We start from the raw sequence: 20329 nt of genomic DNA on the forward strand, positions 1-20329 counted from the left end.
GATGTCTAGATATCCCAGTAATAAACCATCATGCCTATACACCTTAAACAGAGTGTTGGAAAGTTCACAGGAGAGGCAATACTTCTGTTTTAACACCTAACTATCAGACAACTCCAAGATTCTGAGATTCCAGTAGGGCAATCAGGTAACAATTCCTCAGGCCTCGTCAGACTACCAGTTTACCACTGCAAGCTCAAAGTAGAAGGCATAACACTCCTGTCTAACACTCCAGGTGATGGGCTGTACCGTCACCTAACATTCCTCTTGTGTTACACGTCAGCAATGCTGTTGTACTTGTCCTCTCAGTAACTGCATGCAGGACCCCTAGTACCTTTGTAGTTTTTTCCAACATTGGGGGTCACCAACCTTTTCACTTTTTTTTTTCCTTCTAAATATAATTTATTGTCAAGTTAGCTAACATACAGTGTATACAGTGTGCTCTTGGTTTGGGGAGTAGATTCGCATGATTCATTGCTTACATGTTAACACCCAGTGTTCATCCCAACAAGTGCCTTCCTCAATGTCCATCACCCATTTTCCCCTCCCCCCTGGCCAGCCCTCAGTTTGTTCTCTGTATTTAAGTCTCTCATGGTTTGCGTCCCTCCCTCTCAGTTTGAAACTATTTTTCCCCCTTTCCTTCCCCCATGGTCTTCATTCCACATATGATGAAAACATTGGATAACTTTCTCTGACTGACTTACTTCACTCTTCACTGTTGACCCCTTGATCTAAAAGTGAAAGCTGTCAGCTCACTGAGTCCCCGCTGGAGTTCTCTTCACCTGGAGGTGGGGATGGGGCGTGTGATGGTTAACTTTCTGTGTCAATTTCAATGGGCCATGGGATGCCCAGTATCTGGTTAAACATTCCTTCTGGGTGTGTCTGTAAGAGAATTTCCAGAAGGGATTAGCATATGAATTGGTGGACAGAGTAAAGTTGATGAGCCTGCTTGGCTGGGCATCATTGAATTAGCTGAAGGTCTGAATGGAACACAAAGGTGGAACGGGTTGCTCTCTGCCTGACTGTTGAGGTGGGACATCAATCTCCTGCCCTGGGTGCTCCTGGTTCTTGCGTATCAGACTGACTGGAATCTACACCACTGGCTCTCTGGCTCTCAGGCCTTTGAACTACACCCCCGGCCTTCATGGGCCTCCAACTTGCAGATGTGGATCTTGGGACTTCTGTTTCCACAACTGCCTGAGCAAATACCTTATAATATATACACATTTCTCTTAATTTGTATTTAAAATAAAAGTGTTAAGAGGAATGACTACACATTGAAGTACACAGCGGTAAAGGGGCATCTATCGATCTGTAACTTAATCTCAGATTTCAGGGAGAAAAAAATATATATATTTCATAATATAGATTTTTAAGTTTTCTTAAAAGTTTCAAATTATTTCAAAATAAAAAAATTAGAAAAGGAAAAAGGGAAAAGAAGAAAGGCATACTCCAAGTAGAATATTTTCATCTCCTTTTATTGAAGGAAATAAAACTTGTGCTACAGAGGCAGTGGTACCTCAGAGCATAACACGGTAGCCAATGGGACGGACATGACAAGCCACAATGCTGGCCAGGGGTCCTATCATAGTGGGAGGACCAAAACCACAAAGATAGCAGGAGGTAGCAAACATCCCCAACACCCAGTGCAAGCAATTCCATTTGCAGAGAGCTTGGCCATGCATTGTAAAAACAGGGTCCCCTCACGGCCGGCAGAGTATCTTATCAGGTTGCCAAATCCATCCAAAACTAACATGTAGTTTCACATTTGGAGATCCTTCCCTCTGACCCAAAGACTCAGGCCATCAGAAGATCTAAGTTAATCTTTCAGCTCCTTATGCCAGATGGAGAAAGAAGCTGAGTTCTCAAAACAACACATAGGTACAGCGGGACAGGTGCTGACACCCAGCTTTGTTCTAAAAGCAGCTACATTTTTTCCCCCTGACTTCTCACACTGTTCTCACCCAGCATGTGCCTTGGGCAACCTCTCAATGTTCTAAACAAGGACAGAATTGGGGCAGCAGCCTAGGGGATGTAGGGAATCAAAAGCTGCTACATAGCCAAGACCATTTCACAAGAAATAGCACGGGGGACACTACTGGGCGAAGATCCTCCCAAATAGCTGCGAGAAGCATACACAAAGAGAAAACATGGTGGCTCTCCCTCCCATATCTGGATCAGCTGCGCCAAAGCCACAGTCCAGGAAGATGAGCCATTTCACATCCCTGGCAGATTATCAACCGTCACGGCATTCCTCCAGCTGTTCCAATTTTCAAGTACAATAGGTGTTTGGGCAGTTCAGTCAAAGAAAGGCAAGCATTAAAGTAGTCTCAACTGATTGCAAATTGATAATGTTATAAAGCCAAAAAATTATAGAGTCAAGAACTGACTGGCAGGTATGAGATCGCGGTGGGGGGGATGAGAAAAGGAGCCCAAGGGGTTATTCACAGAAGCCCTTGATCGTAAACCACCCTCACACCTGTGAATTGGGAGGAAATTCCTTTTTTAGAAATGGCCATCATCCCATTAGTCAGTTGTAGTTCTCTTCAATGCTGAACACATAGATTTCAAGGATCAAGGTCATGAGAGCACTAGACCAGGAAATGGGAGGAGCAAGGCAAGGAAGAGAGGGCATCAGGGGTTGGACTTTCTAAAATGAGCATTTATTTCACAGAAGTCTTGGCACAATGAGGCTGGGGCAAGCGTGGTTTTAGTGATTGTTCTTGGTTGCCTCCTTTGCTGCAGCAATCAGTGGAGTGAGGCTGGACAGGGGCTTGGCAATCTTCAGGAACTGATGCTAGAAAGGAGAAAAAGAGAAAAAGACACATGACTATTTACCATTCTTCCTCAGTAGCCATTATAGGATGTTAAGGGCATCCATGTTTGCACAAGGCTCTGTCTGGAGAGCTTCAGATCATCCCCAAGTTGAAGAACATTGTTAAGAGATAACAAACCATTTTGGAAAACTGTTTGACAGGATCTACCTACCACTTAAACACACATCTTTGCTACATCCCGGCCTTTCTACTCACAGGTATATTTCCAAGAGAAATGAGTTTGTGTATCCACCAAAAGACACACACAAGAATGTTCATAGAAGCTTTACTTAAAATAGTCATAACTAGCCATTTGCAACAACATGGATGGAACTAGAGTGTATTATAGCGAAATAAATCAGTGAAAGACAAATATCATATGATTTCACCCTTATGTGGAATTTAATAAACAAAACAGATGAACATAGAGGAAGGGATGTAAAAATAAGATAAGAGAGGGCGCAAACCATAAGAAACTCTCAAATACAGAGAACAAACTGAGGATTGCCGGGGGAGTGTTGGGTGGGGAATGGGCTAAATGGGTGATGGGCATTAAGGAGAGCACTTGTTGGGAGGAGCACTGGATGTTATGTAATAAGTGATGAATCACTAAATTCTATTCAGAAAATCATCATTACACTATATGTTAACTAACCTGGATTTAAGTTAAAAAATATATATTTTAAAAAGAATAAACATTTTAAATAAATGTTTAAAAAATAGTCATAATTAAAAAGAACCCAAATGTCCAAGAGAATGAAAGAACGAATAATGTAATATTTATATAATACTATACAGAAAATTACACAGCAATTTCAAAGAATGAAAAATTGACACACTGACAACAGGATGAATCCCATAGACACTATGATGAGTGAAAGAAGCCAGGCACAAGAATCATATTGTATGATTCCATTTTATATCTTAGGTGAAACTAAACTATGGTGAATATCAGAATAATAATTATCTCCAGGGGAAATTACTGACTGACCATGACCTAATGGTATATTTCGATACTGCATTTCAGGAGCACTGATCTAAGAATTTATTGTTCTATCTTTGAGTCCAAAAAGGCCTTCAATAGCATGGTCCTTTTCCAAATCACTTTCATTGGACTGTACTTTGGGCCACACCCACAACTATTAAAGAAGACCATTTTGGGGGCACGTGGGTGACTCAGCTGGTTAAGTGTCCGACTTCGGCTCAGGTCATGATCCCATGGTTCGTTGAGTTCAAGCCTGCATCAGGCTCTGTGCTGACAGCTCAGAGCCTGGAGCCTGCTTTGGATTCTGTGTCCCTCTCTTACTCTGCCCCTCTCCTGCTCATTCTCATTCTCCTGCCCCCCCCCCCATTCTCTTCAGAATAAATAAACATTAAAAAAAAAGGTGGGGGGGGAGCGCCTGGGTAGCTCAGTCGGTTAAGTGACTGACTTCGGCTCAGGTCATGTTCTCACTGTTTGTGATTCTGTGTCTTCCTCTCTTTCTGGCCCTCTCCAGCTCATGCTCTGCCTCTGTCTCTAAAAATAAATACATATTAAAAAAAAAAAAAAAAAAAAGACGACCATTTTGGAGAAAACATCATATGAAAAGTATATCTGCATTTTCAGCAAAACTGTCATGGAAAACAATCCTTTATGTAACTCAGAGCCTCTTAACTAAAAATGATTTTTCTAACATTTAGTAGTGAAAGGGCTTTGTGTCTTGTCTTGAGGATGTGAGGTTTTTCCATTTGGTAGGAAATATAGGAACTATCACATTTCCTTTTCTGTCCTGGACACCAGGAAACGGAGAATCAAATTTGATGCTTAAATTAAACTTAGATAATTAGCATATTTGATCCTTCTGCTATCCTTATAAGTCCCTTTTATTATACCGTCTAGGCACATACACATATAGGCATATATGCACATATTCATTACTGGAAGATGCTTCAACTTCTTTTTGGATACAGATAGGATATAAAAAGGCACTGAGGACAAGAAGTTACTATTACTATGAAAGAAATAAAAAATCTTGGCTAAATCATGAAGATACAAATTCCAACATAACACCCTCTGTATTTCTGTCCGTATATGTGTTCTCACAGGAGAAAGACGTGAAGCTTTTATGATTTAAGATTCCGAAAGTCATGGTTTTGAATATTTACAATGCACAGTAACAAGTTAAAGAACCACTTAATCAAATCACATGTTTCTATAACTCCTCTCTGAATTGTGAAAGTATGATAACCCAATGATCAATGTCACAACATGGATCCAATTACGCATGATCCAAAACTCAACTGGGAAGCCTCAGTTTCCTTCTCTGTATAATGAAGAAAGTATAGTACATTAGCGCTAAAGCCCTTCCAGTTTTAGCATTCTTTGAGGCAAAAGAGCAGTGGCCAAGAGAATACACACTTGAGAGCCAGACAAAGGTTAAAACCCCAGGTCCGCCACATAATAGCTATGTAATCATGTGAAGTTACTGAAACCTCACTTGCTTTCCTATATAAATGGGAATAATAGAACCTATAAATCACAGGGATGTTACAAAGAATAGAGAGAAATATTTAAATTAGTGCCTGAAATGTGGTAAAGATTCAATATAATGCAGTTATAATTAGTTACAATATTGTATCAGAATCAGAAACTCTAGAGGGCACTAATCTTTCAATAACTATAATCTGGTACCTAATTGACAATATCTTCACCAATCAGAGGCTTGGAGTAGTGTTTGAACATTTTTCCATGCTTAGGGTTTCCAGAATAAACCTCATATGAAAGGCAAAGGGATCCTATATTATAATGCCTGTTAGAAGGGGTTTTCAATCCCAAAGGATCCTAGAGACCAATAGGTTACACTTGGCAGAGCCCAAAGCTCTCATCCAACAGACCAGTGCTCTGTAGATCCATAACTCCGAAGAACTGCCAAATCTGTTCTGGAGGGTAGCATTTCAATGAAGGTAAGTAATTTAAGCAATTTCATTCAATTCAATAAATATTTTCTGAATACCTTTTCTAAGTCAGGTCCTAGGTATTAGAGGAGATCAGATAATAAGACAGAAGTTATAATCAAATGGGAGAGACAGAGTTGTTCATAACTAACTTCAATGCAGTAGGTCTGCCCAGCCTTGCTCAGCTGCTCATAGTCCTCATAATACAAAAGTAACTAACTGTGCATGCCTACAGATTCATCGCCATCATAAAGTTGAATGTGATACTTACATGGTGGCCTGTTAAAGGCAGTTTTTTGCAACCCTATGAAATAATTATGTAATTTCAGGATGACGCAGATAGGAGTATAAAAAGTTTGGTAAACCCCCAAATCCGTGCTTCCCCACAACCTGGTGGAATCTCACTCTAATTCAGTCAGAACAAAAGATGTGCTGATGAAAGATATAGGCAAAATTCAACAGGAGCTCAGTAAGCAGATTTTTAAACTAAGCCTATGTGTAGTTTTAATAGACTGAGGAAGAGTCTCAGGGAATAGCGTGAGCAAAGGCCCAGGGATGAAGGAGGTTAGGAACCAGGAACAGAAGTTGAGTATAGGTAAGTTGTAAGAGAGAGGCCTAGTAGTGCCTCACAGACAAAAATGAAGCAAAAAAGGTTTGGTGTAGTGATCCCTTGAATTTGGAGCTTCTCCGCACAGGGACAGTTACCTGCAGTAGCTCTTTAGCTGAACCTCTCTTCTCCACGTCCATCTCCAGACAGCGGTTCAGAAAGTCCCGGAAGAAAGCTGACAGCTTCTCTGGGTTCTGAAGCTCCGGGGTCCCATTGGTGGCAATGAGGTACAAGGCCTGGCAATACAAATGGAGAGTCACCTTGGGCTCCAGCTGGGGCTCTCTCTTAGTCCCCACACTTGCCCTCTAGAAATATGGTCAGCTGCTTTATGCCTTTAGGACACAAAGAGACAGCTTTGGTATACTAGAAAGAATATGACCTAAGGATCAGATTTAACATTTAAAGGCCATGTGAGTTTCCAAATTCCTCATCTGTAAAATAGGGATGATAATAGTGCCCATCTCACATGTCTATAAAAATAAAACAAAATAGTATATTGGAAAGCGCTTTACAAACTTATGAAGTGTGTTCCAGACCCATGGCTTTATTATTATTCTTGATTTAGCCTATGAGTTAAACATCTGCCCATTTGCTGGAGGAAATTATTCTTGATGCCTTCACCTCAGTCACCTAAGAACTGATTTCTTCTAGCAGAAAGGAATATAAAAAGGACATGTCTGTAAAGCAACAATCTGTTTCCCTGTTGCTTCCCTGGTTCCCCTAACATGAAACATCTTATAGAACAAGTTAAAAAACAACAACAAGATAAAACAAAACAAATAAACAGTCCTTTTCAAGAACTCAGCACTTTAATTCACAAAATGTTTACACAAACCCTACCTCATTTAATGACCACAATAAATCTGGATAATAGGCAAGAATCATCCCCGTTTCACAAATAAAATCCAGAAACATAAAGGGATGTGCCTGATATCAAGTTATTCATAGGAGCTCCTGTTCGCGGATTTTAATCCCAGTCTTATTTCCATCACACCCTGCTGGTCATCATTTTCAAGGCTACTAGAAGATGGGGGAAGATGTGGATTCAGAGGCCAAAGCTGGGACCTGCGGGCAGTTTCAGTTTGGTACACTGAAGCACTTTCCAATAATCCAAGCTATCCAAGACGTGTCCAGTTAAGATCGAATGACCCCCTACCAACAACTCACAGATAATTCCTGCACTGGGGGGGAGGGTGGGAGAAATGAGAAAATAAAAGCAATCAGGGTAACTCTCATATTTGCCCATGACCAAAATTACCAACATACTTGCATTTGTATTCATATACTCTGCCTTCCCTCTCTTACTACAATGGATAAATTGTCCATACTCTAATCTAATACTCTACTTCAATACTTGATCCATCCCCTCTCACCTATTAAAGGACATCACTCCTACAGATGTCACTTCTCTCTTTGACATGACCACTCTCCTCTCTTGCTCTAGATCATTCCTATCCTCACATAAACATGATGTAATAATATCTTAAAAAAAAAAATCCAAAACCCTTCCTCAACTCTACTTCTAGTTCCTGCTCCATTTCCCTTTTCTCTTAAAAGCAAAACTCCTTTAACAACAACTGCTTTCACATGCCATCTCAACTTCTCCCATTTGGTGGATTCATTCTAATTAGGCTTTCATTTCATCACCATCACTCCACTGATACTGTCAAGCTCATCACGTACCTCCACATTGGCAAATCTAATGTTTATTTCTTAACTTTATCTCATACAATCAGTGACATTTGACACAGTGGTCCACCCTCCTTCTCCCAACACTTTGTTCTCTTGGCCTCTGGAACACACTTCTCTCAGTTCTAGAAAGGCCATTTCTTGGTCTACTTTGCTAGTTCCTCCAAACTGTAAACACCGAGAGTACCCCAGGGCTCAGTACTCAAACCGTACTCCCTAGGTGAGAGTGATCACATCAATCGTCCAGTTCCAATGCTTTAAGTAAACCAACTATATACTACCTCTGATAAATTTATATTTATAGCCTTGACCTCTCACCCTTGAACTCCAGACTCATATGCTCAACTCTATTCAACATCTCCACTTGGAGGTCTAATAAACATTTCAAATTAACACATTAAAAACTAACTCTATTATCCCATTTTATTTGCTCTTCAATCTTCTCAGTAAATGGCAACTGAATTTTTTCAGCAATTAAGGTGCAAAATCTTACAGGCATTGTTAATTCCTCTTTCTCTGATACCTAATTCATCTTGTCAGCTGTATGTTCAAGATATTTCATGAGTCTAATCACTCTTCATGCCACTAATAAAGTCCACCACTCTTACCTGAACAATTATAACAGTGTTTCAGAGTCTGTGTTCCATTAAAAGCAGCCAAAATGGTTAATTTATAACATAAATTAGGTCATACTATTCTTCAGCTCAAAATCCTTCAATGGCTTCCGATCTCTTACAGAATAAAAGCCAAGTTCTCAAAATAGTCATAAGGTCTTACCTGATTTGGTTCCCTGCTAGTTCTCTGACCTTGTGTACTATTCTCCTCCCCACTCACTTAGGGACACTGGCCTCTTTGGTTTTTACGAGGATACAAGTGTGTTCTCATATCAAGTCCTTTATATACTTGATACCTGGGAAACTCTTGCATCAGATTAATCTCATGGCTTGCTCCTTTCTTCAGGAGTCTGCTCAAATAACTTAAAAGAGAGGACTTCCTTCTCTACTCAATAAAATAGCACCCTTCTCCCCCTTTCCCCATTGCTCTCATAAGCCCTTTACTCAGCTTTTTTCCACAGCACTTACCTTCTGTTACTATTTATTAATTTCCTCATTGCCATTAGAACAGTTACTGTTACATGGTTACATGGCAGAACTCAAATAATTGTGGGATAAATGATTGAGTGACTGTGAATATCTCTTTCCTTTGAGCATTTATACTTTAAATCCAATAGTGCCTAGTTTTATCTAGAAAAGATAGATCCAGGTTAGGATCTGTAGGGAAAAGCCTGAGTCTCATTTCTTGGGACTAAAGACAATAACCCAAACATCTTGAAATGGGACTAGTAACACTCACTCTGAGAGGATTTTCATTGAGGTATGGGGGCTCCCCTTCAATCATTTCAATGGCCATGATGCCCAGGGACCAGATGTCAACCTTGGGCCCATAGGCTTTCCGTGTGACAACCTCTGGTGCCATCCAGTATGGAGTTCCCACCATGGTGCTCCGTTTGCTCTGCTCTGGGGTGATCTGGGCACAGAATCCAAAATCAGCTAGAAAAAGAAAAGAAAAGAAGGAATGGACTTGTATTTAGGGTACATCTTCCAGGAGTACTGACTATGTGCCTCTCCCTAGCCGTCAAGCTCTGCCTAGCGCCCAGCCACGGCAATCCCTGGTCTCTCCAGAGCTTGAATCACATGACTGCAACCTTCACGTCCAGCTCTTAGCCTGGCCTCTGTCCAACATTGAAAAGAAACAGGAGGAACAAAAGAAACATCATCTCTGGCCTCCTACCCCACCTCAAACTAGAAGAACTAGGCATTAAAGTCAAAGGTACCCATTCTGGCCTTGATTACTTGCTCCAATTCTGCTTTATTCTTGAAAACCACTCCCATGCCTCAGAATTTGGCAGTCCAGGTTCTTGCTTTATTTTCTGGGAATGAATCCCAGACTTAAGCCCTAATCACCTACAAGCAGGAATGGCCCTGCTTTTATTAGTTTCTCACCCTGTGCTCCTGGACAAAGACTGCTAACAATCTTCCCATGAGCTGCTATTTGTCTAGGCTACTGGTCCTTACCCTTTTGAACAAATGTTCTGCTTACAGTTCATTCACATTATATTGCAATTATATGTTTATTTAAATTATGAGGTCTTTGGTAGAAAAGGCTATGTCTTCCTCATTTTTTTTTATTCCCAGAGAGTCCAGGTATAATAGATAATTTTATAAAAATTTGCTGAATGAATGAATCAAAGAAATTACACTAACTTCTTTGTAAATGTAAAATTTCTATTTTCTAATTATTATGTCTCCAGTGCTAGACTGAGAACTATTTGAAGACAAGCAAAAGTATCTGTGGTGCCCATCACTGGATTTAGCACACAGTGGGCGTTCAGCAAATTTCTTCTGGCTAAACATATAAATGGATGGGAAAAAAACAGAAATGACACCCTGTATAGTGCTGAGTAACATAAAGAGCTTGCAAATCCCAGGAAATACAGACATATCTCATTTTACTGCATTTCACTTTAATGCACATCACAAATTTTTACAAATTGAAGGTTTGTAGCAATTCTGTGATGAGCAAGTCTATTGGTGCCATTTCTCTAACAGCATTTACTCACTTCATGTCTCTGTGTTACGTTTTAATAATTCTCATAATATTTCTAACATTTTCATTATTATTACATTTGTTATGGTGGTCTGTGACCAGTGATCTTTGATGTTACTACTGTAATTGTGTTGGGGCATCACAAACTGCACCCATATAAGACAGTAAACTTATTTAAATCGATAAATGTCTATGTTCGGACTGCAGATGTGATAGAGCAAGAGAACTAAAGTTACAAGCGCAGCCTGAAGATGTGACTGAATTAGTGCAATCTCATGATAAAGCTTGAACAGATGAGGAGTGGTTTCTCATGGATGAGCTAAGAAAGTATTTCTTGAGATGGAATCTACTCTTGGTGAAGATGCTGTGAAGATTGTTGAAATGACACAAAGGATCTAAGATATTATATAAATGTAGTTGATAAAGCAGTAGCAGGGCTTGAGAGGACTGACTCCATTTTTGAAAGCGGATCTACCATGGGTAAAACACTATCAAACAGCACTGCAAGCTACAGAGAAATTGTCCATGAAGTGGCAGAGAATCAGTCAACGCAGCAAACTTCATTATTGTCTTATTTTAAGAAATAGCCACAGCCACCCCAGCCTTTAGCAGCCACCATCCTGAGCAGTCTGCAGCCATCAACACCGAAGCAAGACCCTTCACCAGCGCAAAGATTATGACTGGCTGCAAGCTCTGATAATGGTTAGCAGTTTTTAAGAAATGAAGTATTTTTAATTAAGGTATGTACATAGTGTTTTAGACATAACGCTATAACACACTTACTCGACTTCAGTATAGTGTAAACATAACTTTTATATGCACTGGGAAACCAAAAAATTCATTTGACTTGCTTTACTGCAATGTCTGTTTTACCGCAGCAGTCTGGAACTGAACCCGCAAAATCTCCAATGTGTGCCTCGAACTGAAGACCTCTCGCTGAGTCTTGTAGCCACTATTGTATGTGATTACCCTTCCCCAAGGAGGCAGGGTCCCATCAGGAAGAGAAGTATCATCCTTCTTACTCACTTAGCTTGACAGAACCATCCATTCCCAACAGGATATTGTCACTCTTGATGTCTCGGTGAATGACCTGGTTCGAATGCAGGAACTCCAATGCCTGCAAGCACTATCGAAGCAGAGGGAGAAAAAAGGACTTAGAATATGAAAACTTAATGAAAACCAACTAATCCAACCTCCCTGTTTTATGACAAAGAAAGTGAGGCCCCAGTGAGTAAAAGAACTTGCTCCCAGTCTGTGGTGCCTTCAATAGTTTTTAGGTACAAAAGTTCCTCCAATTTATTTTAGAGGTTTTTTTTTTTTTTTTTAATCAAACATTAGATCCTCAAGAAAGAGCCTGGGGCCCAAGAAAAACTACTGAGGAAGAATGGAAATGATTTTATAAAGATAAAACTGGAGGCAAGTGACAGAGTCTTATCTGAGACATATGAAAGTGGTATTAGAAACTGTGAAGTTAGGGGGCACCTGAGTGGCTCAGTTGGTTAAATATCCAACTCTTGATTTCAGCTCAGGTCATGATCTCATGGTTCATGGGATCCAGCCCCATGCCAGACTTTGTGCTCACAGCACGGAGTCTGCTTGGGATTCTCTCTCCCGCTCTCTCTCTTCCCCTCCCTCACTCACGTGCATGCGCGCTCTCTCTGTCTCTCTCTCTCTCTGTCTCAAAATAAATAAACATTAAAAAAAAGAAACTTATTTTTAAAAAAAGCAACAGTGAAGTTAGAAAAATCTTATTATTGGTGAAGAGATAATTTGTACTGTTTTGGGTGTGTTAAATTTTATATATGTACAAACATTTGTAGACATATGTTCGATAGACAACTGAACATATGAATCTTAAGTTCTATACAGAGATATGGACTTGAGACAAATATTTGAGTCATTTGTGACCAGGTGATTTTTTTTTTTTTAAGTTATGGTAATTATTGAAACTGGCAAATGTCATACAAAAGAAAGAAAAGAAACTTGGAAAACATCTATAATTAGCAGGCAGAGTGAATAACACAGAGGTTAATGGAACATTGAAAATGCCCAGTTCTGCCACTTTTTGACTAATAATACTAACATTCTACACAAACCACTTACTCTCTCTGGGCTACTGTTTTCCCCTCTGTAAAATGTGGGGATTAGAAAAGATAATCTCAGGTTTCTACTAAATCTACTAGTTTAAGTCCATAACCCAAAGCTAAAATTTTAGAAGCTTCTACCAACTTAAAAACACTAAAGATGCAAACCAATTGGAAGATACTACTTCAATGTTTTCAAATTAATACTTTACTTTCTAAGAACATACCAATGGCCAAATTAAAAACAAACCAATATTCAGAAGCATCTTTTCCCTGAAAAAGTAAGAGTTGCTTTCCTTAGGAGGCTGGAGACCCTGGCTTCTGGATGTCAAAAATTATGATAAAAAAATGACTTTGAGAAATTAGAACCCTTATACATTGTTTGTGGGATATTAAATGATACAGCCACTTTGGAAAACAGTTTGGGCATTTCTTAAGCAAGCACACAGAGTTGCTATATGACCAGAAGTTCACGCCTAGGCGTACACCCAAGAGAAATGAAAACAGGCATCCAACAAAAACTTGTACAAGTACATATGGTTATTATTCATAACAGTCAAAAAGGGGAGATGACCCAAATGTCCACTGATTGATGAATGACAAATAAATGGAATCTTATTTGTTAATAAAAAGAATGAAGTTCTGAGCACTAGGTGTTGTATATAAGCTAATTTGACAATAAATTATATCTAAAAAAAAAAAAGAATAAAGTACTAATGTATACTATAACATGGATGAATTTTCAAAATATTATAATAGGGAAAAGAAGCCAGTCACAAACAAGCATATATTATATGATTCCATTTATATTAAATGTCCAGAACAAGTAAATCTATAGAGACAGAAAATAGATTAGAGGTTGCACAGGGTTGGGCGCCACATCAAGAAGTGGGGTGGGTGGGGCAGTGCTTACTAATGAATGAGTAAGGAGTTTTTTGGGGGATGATGAAAATATTCTGAAATTGACTATGGTGATGGTGTGTAACTCAATATAGTAAATACCGTTAAATTATATACTTTTAAATGGGTAAATTATATGGTATGTGAATTATATCTCAATAAAACTACTTTTTAAAAGTGGAACGATCTTAGAACTTAAAGATAATAGTAATGCCACCTATTTTTGTAACATTTAAAATTTTTTCTAAGTGATTTTTGATCCATATGGCACCACTAATGTATATACAGGGTGAATTCCCATTTTAAAGGTATATAAATTGAAGCAAATTGATTTCCCTAAGCATACATATGCAAGTATCCTCAATCAGTGAGTCAGCTCCTGGGGTGAGTGACAAATATTTTAGATATTACAGTGGTTTGTGGTTTTCCAAAGGGCCACAACACCTAAACAGATATGTAGTGTATCTATGGTATTAATATTTCATGGGGGGAATGGGATGAGGAAAAAATGTCTTAAAAAGCTCCCTAGGGGAGAATAAAAAAAAAAAAGTAGAGAAACACTGTATTAGCAGTGCAGCAAAGAAAAGAAGCCATAACTTATAAGAATCCCAGGTCTATGTTAATTACATTAACCATGTGTGTGTTCCAGATCCCAGGATGCAAAGGTGATCATATTTTCTAGGACGATATTGACTTCACGTGACTTCACTTCTCCTAATATTGATTAAATATACAACTACATTTTTTTCATCTGAATGCCTCCAGACCTTACATTGTCAAACCTCAACCATACTATTAGACTTAACCTCTTAATACACTGAATCTAATCTTTTAATCACCTAATCTACTCTTTCCCTAATTCCCAAACGTTTCTGTTATTGGGCTACTGGAAAGTTCCAGTCTCTTATCAGCAAAACATCCAATATCCTCAACTTCTCTGAATATTTCTTTCATCTTCTTGCTCTAATAAAAACATGGCTATCACAGAAGTCATACAATAGAAAGAAATTAAGGGCATCCAAACTGACAGGTCAAATGTTCACTCTTTGCGGATGACGATACTTTATATAGAAAACCCTAAAGACCCCACCAAAAAATTGCTAGAATTGATACACAAATTCAATAAAGTCACGGGCTACAAAATCAACATACAGAAATCTGTTGCATTTCTATACACAAATAATGAAGAAACCCAAAGAGAAATGAAGGAATCAATCCCATTTACAACTGCACCAAAACCAATATGATACACCAAGGAATAAACCTAATCAAAGAAGTGGAAGACCTGTATTCTGAAAACTCTAAAACACTGATGAAAGAAATTGAAGACAACACAAAGAAATGGAAAGACATTCCATGCTTATGAACTGGAATCACAAATATTGTTAAAATGTCTATACTACCCAAAGCAATCTACACATTTAATGCAATCTGTATCAAAATACCAAAAACATTTTTCACAGAGCTATAACAAATAATCTTAAAATTAGTATGGAACCACAAAAGGCCCCGAATAGCCAGAGCAATCTTGAAAAGGAAAAAACAAAGCTGAAGGCATCACAATTCCAGACCTCAAGTTATATTACAAACCTGTAGTAATCAAAACAGGATGGTACTGGTACAAAACAGACATATGGATCACAGAACAGAATAGAAAATCTGGAAATGAACCCAAAACTGTATCATCAATTAATGTTTAACAAGGCCAAAAATATATCCAATGGGAAAAAGAAAGTCTCTTCAAAAATGGTGTTGAGAAAACTGAACAGAAATATACAAAAGAATGAAACTGGACCACTTTCTTACACCACACATAAAAGTAAATTCAAAATTGATTAAAGACCTAAATGTGAGACATGAAACCATAAAAATCCAAGAGGAGAACACAGGCAGTAACTCTTTGACATCTGGCCATAGCAACTTCTTTTTAGATATGTCTCCTAAGGCAAGGGAAACAAAAGCAAAAATAAATTATTGGGACTTCATCAAGATAAAAAGCTTCTGCACAGCAAAGAAACAATCAACAAAACTAAAAGGCAACCTATGGAAGGGGAGAAGATATTTGTAAATGACATATCTGATAGGGGGTTAATATTCAAAATATGTAAAAGACTTGTAAAATTCAACACCCAAAAACCAAATCATCCAATTAAAACATGGGCAAAAGACATGAATAGACATTTTTCCAAAGGAGACACACTGATGGCCAATAGACACATGAAAAGATGTTCAACATCACTTGTCATCAGGGAAATATAAATCAAAAGAATGAAATACCATCTGACACCTATCTGCAGAATGGCTAAAATCAGCAACATAAGAAACAACAGGTGTTGGTGAGGATGTGGAGAAAGGGGAACTCTTGCACAGTTGGTGGGAATGCAAACTGGTGCAACCCCTCTGGAAAACAGCATAGAGGTTCCTCAAAGGTTAAAAATAGAACTACCCTATGATCTAGCAATTGTACTACCAGGTATTTACCCCAAAAATATATAAAAATACTAATTCAAAAGGATATATGCACCCTGATGTTTTTAGCAGCATTATCTACAGTAGCCAAATTATGGAAATAACCCAAGTATTCATCAACTGATGAATGTATAGAGAAGATGTAGTATATATATATATATATATATATATACATATAGAATGGAATATTACTTAGACATAGAAAAGAATGAAATCTTGCCACTTGCAATGATATGGCTTGAGCTAGAGAGTATTACGATAAGCAAAATAAATCAGTCAGAGAAGGACAAATACCACTGATTTCACTCATATATGGAATTGAAGAAACAAAACAAACCAGGGAAGAGAAAAAGAGAGAGGTAAACCAAGAAAAAGACTCGTAACTATAGAGAACAAACTGATGGTTACCAGAGTGAAGGTTAGTGGGTGGGGTGGGTTAAACGGGATGCGGATTAGATTGTGCTTGTTATACATGGAAGTGTTGAATCACTATAGTGTACACGTGAGGCTAATATTACACTGTATGTTAACTGACTGGAATTTAAATAGAAGCTTTAAAAACATGTGGCTCTCCCCTGAGGACACTGCTTCTCACAGAAACTTTGTAAAGAGTCCCCCCACCCCCCACACACAAGCATATTACAGATCTTAGACATTTAATAGCAATGAGGAGAAAAGAGAATACCCATTTAGGTTTCATTTTCTATTTCTTTTGCCTGGAAGTATTTTACCCTAGATTTTTGTGTGGCTTGCTTTTTCGTATATTCAGATCTTTATTCAAATCTATGGTAAAACCATCCCTGACTACTCTGTCTAAAATAGTACCTCCTCTGTCACTACCTGCTTACTCTGTTTTATTTCCCTCACAGCACATGAAGAAAACAGATAAGTAGAATAAAAATATGATTAAAATATATATCCATATAAAAGAGAAAAATACTATGAAGTATTTACAGCAGTCACTTTTAAGGTTGAAATTGGGTGACTTTACATATATATGTAATTACTAATTTTTCTACAATGGGTGTATACTTTTATAATCAGCATAAAATTATCTTTAAAGAAAAGATCATAGTGATAGAAAATTCAAAACACCTAAACAAGAGAATAATAGGAGAGCCCAGCTAATTTCTCCCACCTTTGGTGCCCAGGCTGAGATCCCATCAGGTGCAAAACTCTGAGAGACACTGATTTGAAGAGCACTTCCTGCTCAAGGCTGGTTGGCCATTGGCCTTACCTCACGGCAGACAGCTGCGATCTGGCCTTCATCCATGCAAGTTTCTGTTACCACGTCTGTCAAAGAGCCTCCAGCCAAGTATTCCATGACAACCCACAGCTCATCTCCCACGAGGTAACTGGAGGAGTACAGAAAAGGGGTAAGAAGAAACGGAGTACTCTGAGCCATAGCAATGGGTTTCAAAGGCGAAGCATATACACAGAGTGAACTCGTATCTCCATCAGCTCTGGAGAAGACTAGGGTTCTTTTTTCTAGGGAGAAGAATGTGGGGGGGATAAAAACATTAATTTGATATCTCTTGTGGAGTCTCCTGGAGAAAACAAAGCAGATTATTCTAGGAAGCTCAAAAGGGTAGAACTAAAATTACTATGTTGAAGACATAATACAATCACAATCACAATACAAAGTAATGCTTCTCAAAATTAGGCACGATTCCCACACATGTAGAAGCATCAAGGCAGAGAGCAACCAAACATATGACAAAGATGGGATTTGGAATCCATGTTACCAGCATTAGGGTCAGTCACTAAACCTCTTTGAGAGTTCTAAATCTGAGATCCCCCAGACCAAGACTGGGTCTTGTTCAAGACTCTATCCCCAGAGTCTAACACAAGAGATGCCAAGATTTACTGAATAAATCAATGAGCAAAATAAAAGATAATTGATTGTAAATATTAAATGAAACAATGGCTATGAAAGCCATTTAAAAGCTATAAAGTATTATACACATAGTCATTATGCTGGCAATGATCTCCACTTTGAGTGTTTCTGATTCTAAAAATGAAATGAATTCAACAAAGGCTGCAGAGCCAAAGCCTCTTCTGGTAAGCCAAGGGCTGCTATATCCCTACAGAGATTATGGAGACGTGAGTTAGAACCAATACTATCACTCAGGGACTGGATCATTCAGCCCTATTATGTGATAAATAAAAATATCACTTAGCCTGTGTGGTCAGTCTTTTTTAGCTGCAGAATGAGAAAATAAAAAGAAGAATAACCTAGAGCCCTATAGACTTTTCTGCTAGCTTTAGACAAAGAAGCTATATTGGAATGGCTTGAGCTATATGGTATGTACTCTTACTGTCATCCTGATATTGGGACTACTTCTGGGTAGATGGAGAGATTGTTTAAAAAAAAAAAAAAAGGCTTCCAGCAAAGAGTAGGATTTGAATCCTATTCTCTTCATTCTGAATCTAGTACTCTTTCCATAGATTCTATATTCTTTGTAACTAAAAGTCTTGTAGTCTTTTTTTTCCCAGGAAGAATATATATGACAGATTAAGTTGCTCTTCAACTTGAATCTTTTTTGACAGAGAAGATGATGCGGACTTGGACTAAAAGATAATTTAGGACTGGGTAAAATGCTCTCCACTGGCATGAGCCTATTTCTTCCCTGACAAAGAATGCACATTATGTCCTCTCATCCAGCATATCAAGGAGACATCCACCAGCTTGGACTGACTGAGGGGCAGGGGGAGAAATATGAGGGTTCAAGAGACTGTCTGGAGGCTGGCAAAGAAGAGCTTCTTTACCTGGGCCTGACATGACACTGTCAAAGCTGAGACAATGCATGAATGGATACAGGTTGTCTCCAAAAGTCTGTGGCTATATCGTGTGCCAAGGTACCATCAAAAATCACAGAAAGCTTCAGAGCACTACATGTCTGGAGAAGAACAAATATGGATGGCGTGCTCTGGAACCACTCACAAAAACCAGACTGCCAACTGCAATACCTTTGCTTAATGCTCAGGGTAAGGGCACCCTCTTCTGTCTTCCCACAGGAGCTCCTCGGTATTTTTTTCCACAGCAAACTAGGAGCTATCTGAAGGCAGGGACTGAGTCTTATTTACTTCTGGTTTCACAGTACAAGCCTCTGGAAACACCAGCAAAGGCACAATTGATAAACAAATTTATAAATTTTCTAATCTTATTCCCAGAACACAAATTTCTTCAATAACATGGTCATGCACTTTATCGTTTAGATATCTCCAGTGATGACACCCCTTTTTTAATTAGCTAGGACATACTTTTATTGGGCAACTTTCCTTCTTCCTCATCCTGAGCCCAATTTGGGTACCCTTATAGCCTTCAAGAGTTTGTCCCAGCTATATTCTCTATATAATAAGTTCTTCAAAGAGATGGGTAAGTGAATAATAACTTTCAGAGGATTTTTCAGAGCCAGTCATGATTCACATCATGGAGAGACCATCATTCCCCAAAAAGGAAGAAGGCTTTATTCGCTACAGTTATTAACATTATGTGTTGGGAAGGTCAAAGTCCAACTCATTTCCTCCTTAAAGAAACCGAAGCTTACCAATGTTTAAGATGCAAAAGAAGAAATCTAGCAGAATCTGGCAGAAATGAAATACAGCTGACAATGCAACATAAATCTAAAAACAATTAGAGTCCAAGACTTAGTCCAATAGCATCTCCACCTGTGATGTCTCTGAAACCCAGGCAAGAAGCTCACTTTCTTTTTTCATATACAGGAGAAACGGACATGATATGGTGGAAAAGGGATGCATGTTGGTGCTAGGAATATTCAAATCCAAAACCCTAATTTGCTACTTGCTGGCTTAGTTGTCTTGGACAAGTTATTAACTTCTATGAGCCTCACTTTCTTCATTAGTAAAATACAGGCAGTAAACCCTATTTCACAATGAGATACTATTCATGAAAGTGCTTGATGTAAAGCATAACACAAATGTTAGCTATAACCACTATTACCATTTTGAAAAACAGAATTCTGATGAGCTGGAATAACGGGCTGAAATAATCAAAATGGGATTTAATGAAGGTTCCTAAAAATTTCTACATTACCAGCATAAGGCAAGCTCAGAATTTAAATAAAAAGGATCAGAGATTTAAATTGACTATAGACTTACTAGGGGGTCAACAATGAAACAGACTTCTTAAAAATAAAACAGTGAATGAAATCATTAGTTTGTGTTGAGTATAGAACAAAAGAGAAGTCTTATTCTTTCCATAA

General features: G+C 38.5%; 1 protein-coding gene across 2 annotated transcripts in view; it reads right to left on the reverse strand.

Moving 5' to 3' along the window:
* Positions 1-1454: 1454 nt before the first annotated feature.
* Positions 1455-20329, reverse strand: part of PAK1 (p21 (RAC1) activated kinase 1) — an 87455-nt gene continuing 68580 nt past the window's right edge. For both annotated transcript variants that reach the window (XM_077767531.1, XM_077767530.1), the window contains exons 11-15: positions 17341-17458; positions 11677-11776; positions 9397-9593; positions 6453-6590; positions 1455-2794 (exon numbers count right to left, since the gene is read on the reverse strand). In XM_077767531.1, the coding sequence (XP_077623657.1) occupies positions 2708-2794; positions 6453-6590; positions 9397-9593; positions 11677-11776; positions 17341-17458 (640 nt within the window). In that variant the 3' untranslated portion in view covers positions 1455-2707. The remainder of the gene's footprint in view (positions 2795-6452; positions 6591-9396; positions 9594-11676; positions 11777-17340; positions 17459-20329) is intronic.

Source organism: Crocuta crocuta, unplaced genomic scaffold, assembly GCF_008692635.1.
Source record: "Crocuta crocuta isolate KB4526 unplaced genomic scaffold, BGI_CrCroc_1.0 scaffold561, whole genome shotgun sequence".
Classification (NCBI taxonomy): Eukaryota; Metazoa; Chordata; class Mammalia; order Carnivora; family Hyaenidae; genus Crocuta; species Crocuta crocuta.